Source organism: Sander vitreus, chromosome 13, assembly GCF_031162955.1.
Source record: "Sander vitreus isolate 19-12246 chromosome 13, sanVit1, whole genome shotgun sequence".
In the NCBI taxonomy this organism is placed as follows: Eukaryota; Metazoa; Chordata; class Actinopteri; order Perciformes; family Percidae; genus Sander; species Sander vitreus.
In genome coordinates this window covers 27,994,065-28,008,773 of record NC_135867.1, presented here as the reverse complement: position 1 = coordinate 28,008,773, position 14,709 = coordinate 27,994,065, and the positions used below count along the sequence as shown (strand labels likewise).

The 14,709-nt window shown below is 41.4% G+C and overlaps 1 protein-coding gene across 1 annotated transcript in view; it reads right to left on the bottom strand.

Moving 5' to 3' along the window:
* Nucleotides 1-914: 914 nt before the first annotated feature.
* Nucleotides 915-14,709, bottom strand: part of opcml (opioid binding protein/cell adhesion molecule-like) — a 206,163-nt gene continuing 192,368 nt past the window's right edge. The window contains exons 4-7 of the mRNA XM_078266315.1: nt 4,622-4,759; nt 4,108-4,228; nt 1,845-1,996; nt 915-1,450 (exon numbers count right to left, since the gene is read on the bottom strand). Coding sequence (XP_078122441.1) covers nt 1,350-1,450; nt 1,845-1,996; nt 4,108-4,228; nt 4,622-4,759 — 512 coding nt within the window. The 3' untranslated portion in view covers nt 915-1,349. The remainder of the gene's footprint in view (nt 1,451-1,844; nt 1,997-4,107; nt 4,229-4,621; nt 4,760-14,709) is intronic.

The following is a 14,709-nucleotide window of genomic DNA, read 5'->3' as shown; positions in this document are numbered from 1 at the left end:
TAGGACAGCTGAAGACATGAAAGGGGAGAGAGAGGAGGGAATGACGTGCAGCAAAGGGCCGCAGGTCGGATTCGAAGCCGGGCCCGCCTCTTCGAGGAGAAAACCTCTATATATGGGCGCCCGCTCTACCAACTGAGCTATCCAGGAGCCCGATTTGTGCCTTTTGTGCATCAAGTTATGGTGCAAATGTCTTTGTTTGTGTAAAGGAAATCATAATACGTTTTTGAGGTGGGTTGCACTGACCAATTTTGATTATTAGGGGGTTGTAAACCCCCCCCATCCCCCCACTGTAAATTACGCCTATGGGCAATGGCTTGAATGTAACAGACGTTCATTATTATAACGAAGTTACGCACTAAAGCTTCAAAAGCCAATCATAGCCTCAGGAGGTTGTGGGTAATGAAAATGCAGTTTAATGAATGAACAGCAGCAGTTAGTGAGAAGTCATTGCAGTGCCATGATGCCATCAGCACAATATGTGCTGTCAAATAAGTCTCAACTCTGAGCATTTAGTTCAACGGGTCACTGTCGAGAACAGAGCAGCACACTGAGCAACGCTTCTGTCCTAAATGACACTGCACATAAACGTCTGACCGTCTCGTTTCAGATTTTCAGCGGTCAGTGAACATGCCGTGAAGCTGCTATGACACTGTGATTCAGTGTTTAAAAAGTCATCTGATGACCGTATGCATTTGGAAAAAAAAAAACAGTGCAGGAATTGTCTGTACACATATGTACATTTTCTACACACACACTAGGATGGAAATAAAAATTTGGATGCACTATGCTGTAGGACTTTGCCTGAGAAATCATGGTGTACTATTTGTTATTCTGAACTGTTTATCATGAAGGATCCGTTACTCTGTTTTGCATACAACTGTAAAAATACAGTAAAATTCAACAATCACATTGCATTTTGTCCTTTTTTTTTGTCGTTTACTTAAAAAAGCGTAATGGTATTGTACAGATATTGAACAGTACATGACACAATAATATTAATAATAATCTGAATGTACACTTCAATATTGGGCAATAAACAGTCAACTATCAACAGTTACATGTATTTTTCTTCTTTTTTTCCCTTTTCACATACAAAAAGGTTTGGGGGGGGGGGGGACACAAACTCATCAAATTAGTGCATGATTCAAATTTTTCCCTTCCTCGGACTGACGCCTCTCACGCTTTGCGAGCCAACAGAGAACAGACTCTGATGCAAAGCCAGAAAAGAAAAAGAAGGAAAACTAAGGGTGAACCGCTGGCACTCTTAACTTTCCATTCTTCTCATTGGACTGATAGTCTGTTCTTGCTGCTCAACGCTGAGAGAAGCTTGAAGGCGGTCATGTTTCCCATCAGAACTTCAGCAGGTAGAGTAAGGTTTCAGTCAGCAGGAGGCACGCGGAGAAACGGGGCAACACAGCGGCCCCGTTCACATCATGCATGGCACCGGGCCCTGCAGGAGAAGAATACAATACTTACTCCATCGCCAGCTTTAGCGTGTCTTACAGTCCAAATCAGTATCAACAGCTATCGACTGGAATTGAAATGTTCACGTGGATGAGATTTATTATTATCTCAGCCAAATGAGAACGTTGGTGCTGCAATTGCCATGGAAACTGGTGGAAATGAAAAAGTTAAATCAGTGAAAATACAGTACATGTCAGGATTCCTTTTATTTTTGGATGTGTGCAGCTGCTAGCCAGGGGTGGGGCTAGTAGGTGGGCACGGGGTGTGTGATGTTTTATTTAGTAGAATTACATTGTGTTGTTCTATCCTATCAAATATTTCCTATATTTCTAAGCAGATTTTCTATGCTGTATTCGGATAAAAAATGGCATTACTCTTACCATAAAGGATTATGCTGGCATTAGTGATTCCCATGGTGTTCATGGCAACACAAGTGTAGTTCCCATAGTCTTCCTCGGAGACGTTGAAAAAGACGAGCATGGACTGTTTACCTTGGTTCTCTATCTTCACCCCGTTGAGTCCGTTGAAGAGCCTGTAAGAAAGAGGGCAGCAGCTTTCAGGACTTCTGCTGAAGAAAAGAAACTGCAATTGTATATTTTCTCTAGTCCTTTGAGAGGCCATGTGTTTGCTAAGGGGAATATTCAGATATAAAAACTCATACATTTGCAAGACAAAAGTCAGAAATTCTTTGAGATTTAAAGTCACACATTTTTTACGAGAAAAAACACAGAGAAGTAGTGTTTTTTTTGTGGTAAAGGAACCACATTGCTTCACATTGGACATGTTGGATCAACCTCATCACACCACAGATGTCGCCACTTACGGTGTATTATACCGGCAGTGGATGACCTAATCAAATTACTTTGCAATTGGATTTAACAATGAGATAATACTTGTAATTTTAGCCCAGAATCACCCTATTATCATAAGCTCTCAGACTTTGAAGAGACATTGCCATGTTTAGGCTGTTGGCAGTAACTTGTATAGCTTGCAGGCACTGGCAAGGGATCTTTTTAACATGTAAATATCAACACTCTTGTTGTCTGCTGCCATTATTACTGTAAGGCCTTTCCTTTGCACTGCTGACTGTCTTTACAGCCATCTGATCCATTTGCATCTCTAACGGGAGTGACCATTTACGCACGGCAGATCTGCTGGTTACATTCTGTGCCACCAGCGTCAGACTGTTAATATATATAACAACCACGGAACTTATGTGCACGTCAAACGTGTCTTTTGATGAATTATTCTCACAGCTTCTTCTGCGTAGCGTGTTGGAGACTGACTCACATAGCTCCACGAAAAATTGTGAATCACTTAAAGGGACGCTATGCAGTTTTGGCCATTTCTTCGCTTTTTGCTGGCAGGTTTCTCTATAGAGCTCCCCCTACAGCTTCGGAATAGATATTTGGCAGCTCCAATGTTTACTCGTGTCTGACTCCTCGCTCGGTCAGTCTTCCGTTTCCTCTTTCTCTGTTCCTCCGACAATGCTTTCTTAGCTTTCTGCTTCTATTTTTGCTGGCTCAGCCATGACGATAGTGTGAAAAACTCCATCGTTACCTTTTTAGCCTTTAAAACTTCCTGCTTAGCCTACAGGTATGTGTGGCTGTGATAAGCAACGTTAAGTGATAGAAATGGATTGGGTTCAAAACAAAAGATTGGTAAAAAAAAGTCAGTCCCAAGTCCCAGACAACACTACATTTTTACAAATAAAAATACTAATCTACAGGATTCCCAAACTGTCAGTGTGTCATGGCAGGGAGAGCTCCTCTGTCATTAAAGGGGGTGGACGTTTTTGTACCTACATGGCTCTTTTAGGGCCGTCTTACAAACACATTTACACCTGTGGGCTGCAAAAGGCAAACATTTTTCTTAGAGTTCAAACTCTGAATGCAGCTCACTGCCTTATCAAAGTGACTGTATGTATTTGTGCACGTCATCCTTCAGTGCACAACCACGTTCCTTCTGTTTCACTCATTGCATTTCCAGGCATTTATTTTATCAGCTTCCTCCATCTTTTCATTCTTGAGGACTGATTTTGTCTTTTGGGGACTGACGAGCAATGCTGCTGTCACCGTCAGGGACCATTTAACAGTGCAACATAGCCCGTGTTTACATCACTTTACCAGCTCTGGGGCTGCTCATAAACAGCTTTCCATTCTCCAGCATTCAGTTGGAAAAGATATTATACCATAATATGCTCTAAACCTCCGAGCCCCACTCCACACTGACATAAACCAGTTACAAATTAGAAATAATAATAGTTGCCTTTGGTGTCCATGCCCGTTTTGCAAATGAGTTGCCTGAATTTTGAAGGGGAAAAAAAGAAGGAAATTATGATTTTTGTTTTTGTTTTTTACAATGTCAGTATTGGGATATACTGCCGATTGAGAGAAGACAAATGAAGGGCATGAAGGATTATCTCATTACATCATGAAGCACAATCTTATTTTAAACAGGGATATGTGTTAAACGCATAAACACTTATCAACAACAATATAACAAAGATGATGCAGACTGGCTTGTTTCAAAATAAAATAAGTCAATACCCTGTAGCACACTGGGAGTCTATGGGTGTCTGTAATACTGACTTCAAAGAATTCCAAGCCTGTAGGAATCACAGAGCTCAGAAGAGAAACTTGCCTGCGGTCTTCTTTGTACCACTCAAAATCTGCCCTCGGGACAGCAGAGGCTTCGCATTGCAGGACTCCTTTTTGTCCAACTGGAGTACCTGTACTCCTCGCTTTGGAAATGAAGGGAGGATCTATAAAACAAAGTCAAATATCTTTTACGATGACCTCATTTAGAGAAATTAACAACATCGCTTGGTGTTTTAGGTTGCTTCATACTCCTATTTCTGCTCTTTTGACACAACAATGAACATCTTTTACATTGTTTGAACCTTCACTCAACCTGAAACAAACTATACAGTACATCTTCCAAAGACACAAAGCTGTGTAAAGCATTTTCATAATGCCTTTATAATTAAGTCACAGTTGTTTGTTTTGTAACAGGAAGACAAAACAGTAAAATAAAAAGAAAATGGTAAGAAACAAAACAATCAGGCTTTATTTGAGGATGTATCTGTCCTGATTTTTAGCCTATGTCCCCCGTATGTTTCCACCATGAATGTGATGAATGTGTTTTTGGCCCTTACAGTTGACTGCGACTTGCACTGTCCTGACATCAGGGCTTGAAATGTCGTTGGAAGCGATGCATTCATACGATCCTGACTGCTCTTTGGTGATGGCTTTCAGCTCCAGATGTTCCCCCTCTGTCACAAATTTATGAGTCCCTGTGAAGAGAGAAAGAAAGAGAAGATAGTAAATGAGTCCTGGTATTGCTAAGTATGTGAGCTGTACTGATGGAATTTCTACTTCCTAAATTCCAACAAGTCCTCCAAACCATACAATGACACAGGTCTGGAAAATGACCCACAGGATCTCACACTCATATCTAAACCAGAGAATGTAACGATAGCGGTTTGAAACACGCCGTTAACGCTGTGAACCGTCACAGTTTGGTTCTATACAGGTAGAACAAAAACTACGTAGTTAAGTTTAGAAAATGATGGTGGTTTGGGTTCAAATTAGACGTTACTTCACTTCCGGTTACACATGGCACACTGAATGTAGTCTCGCATTGCCAGACCTTCCTCCACAGGGCTGCGGAGGAAGGTCTGGTTAGTCCACACAGCATTCCTGGATGGGAGAAAAATGTGATCTGGTTTACTGGCATTTCTTTAAACCAATCACCTTGTCATCTTGGGCGAGGCTAAACTCTGGGCGGAACCACGGTGCCTCTGCTAAATAGCCTCTGGAAGGAACTTGTTTTGGTGGAACATGTGTACGTTCTAAAGTAGTTTTAGTCGTGCAACAGAAAACTCAGATTGGACAGATAGTCTAGCTAGCTGTCTGGATTTACCCTGCAGAGATCTGAGGAGCAGTTAACCATAGTCCTCACAAATCCACCAGAGGTTAGAACGCCAACACAAAGAAAGAGGAAGGGGACGGACATCCTGCCTTAAAACGAGGGACATCTGCAAAATTGCGAAATCGTATTGAATTACAACAGCCTCTAATTGACAGAGGAATAAAGATGCACCACCACATACGGTATGTTGAGCAGACCATGTAGCCATTACTCTGAAGTGGTTTGTTAAGCCTGATTAACATCTGCAGAGCCTATGTGATCTCATGGGAAGGAGTCTGGGATCGAACCACCAATCCCTCTACCTCCGAGCCACAGCCACCAGTGTACCACCAGCAGGCTTCACTTTCTCCAATCATTTGTTTATGACCGAATACCTGTGTCAGCTGTAGTGTGTGTAATGCTAATTTCAGACTAAAAGACTTTAAGACCTAAAGATGATCTGCTAGTCATCAGCCAGAGATGTTCACAAGTCATTTTTTGCAAGTCCAAGTCAAGTCTCAAGTCTTTGAGCTCGAGTCCAAGTCAAGTCTGAAGTCTTTGAGGGGCAAGTCCAAGTCAAGTCTCCAGTCTCTGGCCATCTGATCTGTCCCTAACACTGTATTGTTAAATGTTATGAATTCAAAACATGTCCAGACAGTACAGTATCAAAATCAGTTGCAGGATAACTTTATGGGGTCTACTTAACACATCCCTCTAGACCTCGGACCTGGGGAAATATTAACATAAGTCTGTCATGTCATATGGATACAACTATAAAGATACAATGTGCCTGTTCCCAGCATTAGCACAACACTTTGCGATGGTTAACTTGTTACCTGTGATTATACATGCTAAATGTAACATCTTTTTCACTCAAAAAAATGTCTAATGTCGAAGTGGAAATCAAGAGAAAAGTGGCAGGGCCACACCAGTTACAGAACAACATGCATCTCAGTGTCAGTCCAAATTACGCACAATAAGCAGTTTGAACTCACTGATGTAATGCCACGGCAGGTGACAGTGCGCATGGATCCGCTGCGCCACGCATGGATGAAATAATGAAATAGTAAATAGGACTACAGTAACAGAAATATGTGCAGAATTAAGACAGTCAAGACGGCCCAGTGTTTGGTGGACCGGGTACACCTTGTTCACTTAATAGCCTACAAATCATCCACGGGATCAGTTACGCATCACATGAGTTAGCCCCCCCGACACAGCGTTTGTTCCTGGGGAGATGGATCTGTGCGTCCCGCCTCCTGTGCGCCATGGATGTCTGAGCCTCAGCAACCACTAACTATAAGATACAATGTGCCTGTTCTCAGCATTAGCACAACACTTTGCGATGGTTAGCTTGTTACCTGTGACGATATATGCTAAATGTAACATCTTCCGTGCATCCCGCCTCCTGTGCGCCATGGATGTCTGAGCCTCAGCAACCACTAACTATAAGATACAATGTGCCTGTTCTCAGCATTAGCACAACACTTTGCGATGGTTAGCTTGTTACCTGTGACGATATATGCTAAATGTAACGTAAATGTAATCTTTTCACATTAGCGTGTGAGTGACTGACCTATCTGGGTGCATTTTGAGATGCCTGATGAAGTCCGACGTTGTTGATCCGGCATCATTTATCTTGGTGCCACACACCTTGCATGTAGCTGTTAGCTTACTGCCACTGTTTACCAAGTTATTGAAAGCAAAACTAATGAGAAAAGGCCCAACTCCAGGAGGATTTGGGGTCGCCATCGGCAATGCATATTTTGATATGTGAGTGCGAGCACATAGGCGCATGCGTTACGTTGCACATTATGGCAAAGGGCAGGGGACATACAGCTCGTCATACGTTTCCCCAACGTATATGCGCCAATAAAAGAAAATAGAAATACATGAATACATTTAGATTTAAAAACCAATAATTGCATGAAAACAGGTTGTTGACGAGTCTCGAAGCTCGAGTCCGAGTCAAGTCTGAAGTCTTTTGGGTCGAGTCCAAGTCAAGTCTGAAGTCTTTTGGGTCGAGTCCAAGTCAAGTCTGAAGTCTTTTGGGTCGAGTTCGAGTCAAGTCTGAAGTCAGCTGTTTGTGCGACTTAAGTGCGACTCGAGTCCGAGTCTCTGTCATCAGCATATAGTATCATTGTGGGCATGATAGCATGTACTGGTCCTAAAGATACAGCATCAGTAAGTGTGACCGTAAATGCCGTTCACTCCTGCAATGGGTCATACTTTCAAAAACATTTGTTCCCACATTTCCCATAATGTAACCAGACTTTAGTTAGACCCTCCCTGTATAGTAAACACACATGCCATCCATACACAGCATCTTATATTCTTACAGTTATACACCTGTGCTCTCTGAGCTGAAAGTGAGGAAACTCCAGAGTTGCGGAAGACATTATAATATTAATTAAAACAGCCAAAAAACTATTGCTCAATTAGGGCTTGACTGTTTGTCAACTTGAAACGTGAAGTGAAATACTGACCCTAATCTATAATTGAATGGTACTTTTGTGCTGGTGGGATGTGAATAGAGGACTACATGACTAATGCAGAAACCACTGGATGCAAAGTCATTTCGATAACATATTAACTGTGAGATAGCCTCCCTCTTCTTTTTATATGTGACATTATGTAAACTTAACAGATGAGGACACTCTTGTGATTATCTGTGTCAAAGACGTTCATTTAAAAAGAACAAGAAATTCAAATCAACAGCCCACTGTTGCAGTCGGCCTCTGATTTGGTTTCAGTTTCCAAGTGTCTCCAGAGGGCAGACAGCTCGGGGCATGCACTCATTACACAAAGAAAATACACTAATTGCACTGGAACAAGCCCACTTGAGTAACAGCACAAATTACCCCTGACACCCGCAATGTTAAAAGCATGTTTTGGTGACAGAGAGACCTTAAGCTATTGCAGCGTGGTTGGGAAAATGGATAGCAGCACTAATACCAATCAGTAGAAATGTCAATCCAGCAATATCTCAACATTAGCATAATATTGTGTTTTCCAAATCCTGGCTGGGGATTCACTGAAAAGGTTGTGGGCTACGGATAGTCGGCTTGTTGCATATAACCAGGGAACCTCTAGCACAAATGCTGTTGAGTTACTAGTTGGTACTGTGTGAGTGCTTTAATGATGGTTGTGGGTGGAAGGACGTTTACTGTCAAATTATAAACTAATTACCTCATTAGCTATGAGATTAGATTAATTCTAGATTACATTTAAAGTATATTGCATTATTGTTTCTTTAGTAAATACGCCTAAAATTAAAATTATATCTACATTGATGGAATAATAATTAGCAAATATTGTTTAATGTATACTTTATCAATCCTGCAAGGGGAAATTACAATGTTTTCACTCAGTTGTTATTACACACAGGCCTGAATTACACACACATGCACTAATGGAGAGATGTCAGAGTGACAGAGCTGCCCATGAACAGGCACCCCAAGCAGTTGGTTGTGCCTTGCATTGCCCAGAAGGTGAACTAGCAGCTCTCCAACTACCAGTCCACCACCATACTTTAGTCCGTATGGGGACTTGAACCAGTAACCCTCCGATTCCCAACCTAACACCCTACTGACTGAGCTATTGCCACCCCCGCTAAACTAATATGGGGATCCAACATATTTCTTCATTTGTTTATTTAAACAAAGGTCTTCTCAAATCTCAAATGTGTGGTATTTTTTTGGAATCTGTCTAGTCAAACACCAACAGATGCTTCAAAAAAGTAATCTCATTCAATATTCTCTCCAATATTCCATTCAATAGTTGAACTAGGGTCACAAAGCAGCTGCTAAAAAAAACAAAAAAGAAAACACGTTTTAGTTTATAATGTTTTTCTCCTGATTTTGTAATCATTTTTCCTATTAAAAATGTTAAAAACAGATTCAGTGTTCTGACAGCCATGAACTCTGCTAGTTTGTGTCACAACACATGAAGGCATGTACCAGTGTGTGTTTTTAAATCTGTTGATTCCCACTCAACCCACTGCTGTGTGTGTGTGTGTGTGTGTGTGTGTGTGTGTGTGTGTGTGTGTGTGTGTGTGTGTGTGTGTGTGTGTGTGTGTGTGTGTGTGTGTCTCAGCATCCAAGCAACAACAGAGCCGGAGTGAATCGAGTACAATCCACACAATGTTGATTCCAGTTGAGAAACATGATCAGTTGCCAGAATACACAGCACAGTTAACATCATGTAGACATTTACAAAAAGTATCAGATAATGATCAGACACGGTTACATTCAAAGCATAACAATATAAATGTCAATCTAAATTACCCAGATGAATGAATATAAAAAGTCATAATCATCACATATTACTTTGGATGAATGAATATAAAAACAATCACCATCATCATCAACACCCACATCAGTGGTCTTCAGCAATGGCCATAATTCCAGCAGAACATCAGTGTCAGTACAGCATGACTGGATGACTAATAAGAGAGCTATTAAAGTACCGGCTGGCAGCCGGCACAAAAAAGCGTCTAAAAGCACTCAGTGGAGCACCTAAGCAATATTAGCCATTAGCTCATGGCTGCCTGGACGCCACTGTGTGCAGCTTTTTGTAGAGAGATTACTGCAGTCCAATTACAAGTGTTGCAATAGAAAATAACCAAAGATTTGCAGGAAACAATTTGGTACCATGACCGAAAAGCAAGCAGCAGGTGCTCTTTATAAAAGTCTATTACAGGCGATAAAGGGAAAATTGGTGAAAAGTCAAAAAGGTGACCTGAAACTGATATAAGCTGGCAGGCACCAATTTAAACCTCACTGTGGAAGTAAAGTAAAGGCATTTGATTGTAGTTATTGACAGACTGCTTAACACTATAACCACCAGACCAGAAGGCCAGGAGCGATTCTTTCCTTTTGTTTGGCTGATGAAGAGTGATGGAGAGTGTAGTGGAATTTCCGCAAACAGCATGTTGCGGTATGATGAGACTAAAGGGAAAGCTTAGTCAACATCAGGTCATTCATTAGATCACAGGTCAGGGGACGAGAATATTCTGCCAGTCTCTAATAACCAAAACTGTTCATGTATAATTACGTTTGTCTCGCTACAGATTCAGGGAATCTAGGCAGCTGCATGACAAGGGAATGTTTTGTCTCAGAACTGTCTTCTTTTGGAGGCCGAAGGCCCAGCCACCCTTTGGCATACTTCCCAGAGAGAGAGTTAGGCTGAACTAGCATCTGTGTTTAGGTGCCTGCAATATCTTTGTTAACCTTAAAGGTTCAGCTAAACGTAATGCCTCCAGCATGAGTTTAAATACTCCTTCAGGAAGACGGGAACTTAAGAGAGTTGGGACAGCACTGCACAATAACACATAACACATGGTTAAACTGTACTGCCAGCTTAATTGTCTCCTCAATTCAGTGTTCAATTGTCTCCTCAAAGTGTTCACTAAATGCTTCTGCGTAAGTCATAACCTTCTTCACGTATACATGAAATGAGTTGTGCTGCTCCTGACTTTTCCCTTAAAAGAGAGTGATGAAGCGTGTGATGGCTCCTAGGCCTCAATACCTATTTCAAGTCCCTTTGGTTGCTGGGATCCAGGGATTGGCTAATAAAGACTGATGACTGACACCTGGATGAGTTGATTGTTCACGTGTCTACAAACAGGAGTGCCTGGGCAGTTGCTCTGCCTGTCTCCCTCCTAAAGGTTGCTTGGTTTGTTTGGACTTTGGTTAAGTTACTTATAAGTGCATGTGAGTGAACATTGGCGTGCAAATGTATGTTCATCGTGCAAATGCATCATTTTGGCTTTAATCGGCACTACTCCTGGCGACTGAAAAATTAGTTGGTTATTCTATCATTATGACAATATAGGAATGCACAGAATTTGTATTTAGGAAAAGACAGTATAATTCCATTTTTGAATCCCAACGTTGAATGTGATCTTCCAAACATTTGCGTTGACCGCACTTCAAATGAACCGGTGAAAAACTACTTGTGAAATTAAACAAATATTTTAGTTTATTGTTTTATTAATTCAAAAGGAGTCAAATGAACCTTATGGGAAATTATGTTTCAGACACAGACAAGGCACCGAATAAAACACAAGCTACCACAGCAGTTGGTTACAGCAGGTGGAAAGCAATGATATGACTGATGTCTCACTAGAATACAGAGAGGCCTGAATGTCTTGTTTGGTTGCTGTTCTTGAAGAATGTGTTTGTGTTTTTATATTGAGCTATATATATTATCTTCTGTGGATCGCAATGCCAATCTGTTGGTTGGGCCACCACTTTGGTTCGGACTGTATAGCTCAACAATTCCCTGATGGATTGCCATGAAATTTGGGACGGACATTCATGGTTCTCAGATGATGAATTTGTACAGCTTTAATAGGTTATTCTCTGACTTTTCCTCCAGTGTGGTTGATATTTTTGGTTTTGTGTGAAATACAGTTGTGTTCAGAATAATAGCAATGTGTTTTAAAAAAGTGAATAATGCTCAAAATCCTTAGAATAGCTTTTAATTCCATAATATCAATGCATTGGGAACACTGCACATTCAATTCCAAATCAAAACATGACCAAAATTGATCAAGTTTGTGTTATACCTTTACAGAAAGTGAAGAAAAAGTAATATTAGGCTGTTCAAAAAAATAGAAGTATTTGCATTTTTCTTTACAAACTCAAACATTTACTGTATAAACTGACTCAAGGGTTTGCTTTACGTTGAATCACTGCAGTAATATTTAGTTGCATAACCATTATTTCTGAGAACTGCTTCACATCTGTGTTGCATTGAGTCAACCAACTTCTGGCACCTGTGAACAGATATTCCAGCCCAGGACGATTGAACTACATTCCACAATTCCGCTGCATTACTGGGTTTCTCCTCAGAAACAGCATTTTTGATGTCACCCCACAAGTTTTCTATGGGATTATGTCTGGTGATAGGGCTGGCCACTCCATAACATCATCTGGAACCAAGACTTTGCTCGCTTACTGGTGTGTTTTGGGTCATTGTCTTGTTGAAAGACTCATTTCAAAGGCATTTCCTCTTCAGCATAAGGCAACATGACCTATTCAAGTATTTTGATGTATGTAACACCACAGTATGGGAAACATCCCCATAACATGATTTTTTGCACCACCATGCTTTACTGTCTTCACAGTGTACTGTGGCTTGAATTCAGTGCATGGGGGTCGTCGGACAAACTGTCTGCGGCCCCTAGACCCAAAAAGAACAATTTTGCTCTCATCAGTCCACAGAATGTTGCGCCATTTCTCCTTTGGCCAGTCAATGTGTCCTTTGGCAAATTTCAACCTATTCATGTACATCAGTACATGTCTTTTTTCAGCAATGGGACTTTGCGGGGGCTTCTAGCTGATAGCTTAGCTTCACATAGCCTTCTTCTGATCGTAACAGTACTCACAGGTAACTTTAAGTCTTCTTTGATTTTCCTGGAGCTGTTCATTGGTTGAGCCTTTGCCATTTTGGCTATTCTTCAATCCATTCAAATGGTAGTTGACCGTCTTTTTCCACGTCGTTCAGGCTTTGGATGCCATTTCAAGGCATTTGAAATCATTTGGGCTGAGCAGCCTATAATTTTCTGCACTTCTTTATATGTTTTCCCCTCTCCAATCAACTTTTTAATCAAAGTCCGCTGTTCCTCAGAGCAATGTCTGGAATGACCCATTTTGCTGAGTATTTCAGTGTGAAATGCACTATAACCAGCATGCACAACATTTGCTTCCTTCCTTCCTTAAATATGGGCCATAACTGACACCTGTTTCTTCACAGAATCAATCACCTCACTAACTGAACACAACACTGCTATTATTTTGAACATGCCCCTTTCAATTACAGATTCAATTACACAGAATGAGCAGCATGCATGTCACAGAGATGTTCAAGTCATTTTTTGCAAGTCCAAGTCAAGTCTCAAGTCTTTGAGCTCGAGTCCAAGTCAAGTCTCAAGTCTTTGAGGGGCAAGTTCAAGTCAAGTCTCAAGTCTTTTGCCACAAGTCCAAGTCAAGTCTCCAGTCTCTGGCCATCTGATCTGTCCCTAACACTGTATTGTTAAATCTTATGAATTCAAAACATGTCCTGTAGCTCCATCCAGACAGTCCAGTATCAACATCAGTTGTAGGATAACTTTATGGGGTCTACTGAACACATCCCTCTAGACCTCAGACCTGGTGAAATATTAACCTAAGGCTGTCACATCATATGGATACAACTATAAAGATACAATGTGCCTGTTCTCAGCATTAGCACAACACTTTGCGATGGTTAACTTGTTACCTGTGATTATACATGCTAAATGTAACGTCTCTTTCACTCAAAAAAATGTCGAAGTGGAAATCAAGAGAAAAGTGGCAGCGCCACACCAGTTACAGAACAACATGCATCTCAGTGTCAGTCCAAATTACGCACAATAAGCAGTTTGAACTCACTGATTTAATACCATTTATTTTCTAAGTGTTAGTAGGCTCAGTGAAACTGAGTCCAGCGTGAGGGGGATCCGACTCAGAGGAGGAGAGGTTAGTGAGACCAGCGTCTCCACGGCAGGTGACAGTGCGCATGGATCCGCTGCGCCACGCATGGATGAAATAATGAAATAGTAAATAGGACTACAGTAACAGAAATATGTGCAGAATTAAGACAGTCAAGACGGCCCAGTGTTTGGTGGACCGGGTACACCTTGTTCACTTAATAGCCTACAAATCATCCACGGGATCAGTTACGCATCACATGAGTTTGCCCCCCCGACACAGCGTTTGTTCCTGGGGAGATGGATCCGTGCGTCCCGCCTCCTGTCACCATGGATGTCTGAGCCTCAGCAATGTGCCTGTTCTCAGCATTAGCACAACACTTTGCGATGGTTAGCTTGTTACCTGTGACGATATATGCTAAATGTAACGTCTCTTTTCACATTAGCGTGTGAGTGACTGACCTATCTGGGTGCATTTTGAGATGCCTGATGAAGTTCAACGTTGTTGATCCGGCATCATTTATCTTGGTGCCACACACCTTGCATGTAGCTGTTAGCTTACTGCCACTGTTTACCAAGTTATTGAAAGCAAAACTAATGAGAAAAGGCCCAACTCCAGGAGGATTTGGTGTCGCCATCGGCAATGCATATTTTGATATGTGAGTGCGAGCACATAGGCGCATGCGTTACGTTGCACATTATGGCAAAGGGCAGGGGACATACAGCTCGTCATACGTTTCCCCAACCTATATGCGCCAATAAAAGAAAATAGAAATACATGAATACATTTTGATTTAAAAAGCTATAATTGCATGAAAACAGGTTGTTGACGAGTCTCGAAGCTCGAGTCCAAGTCAAGTCTGAAGTCTTTTGGGTCG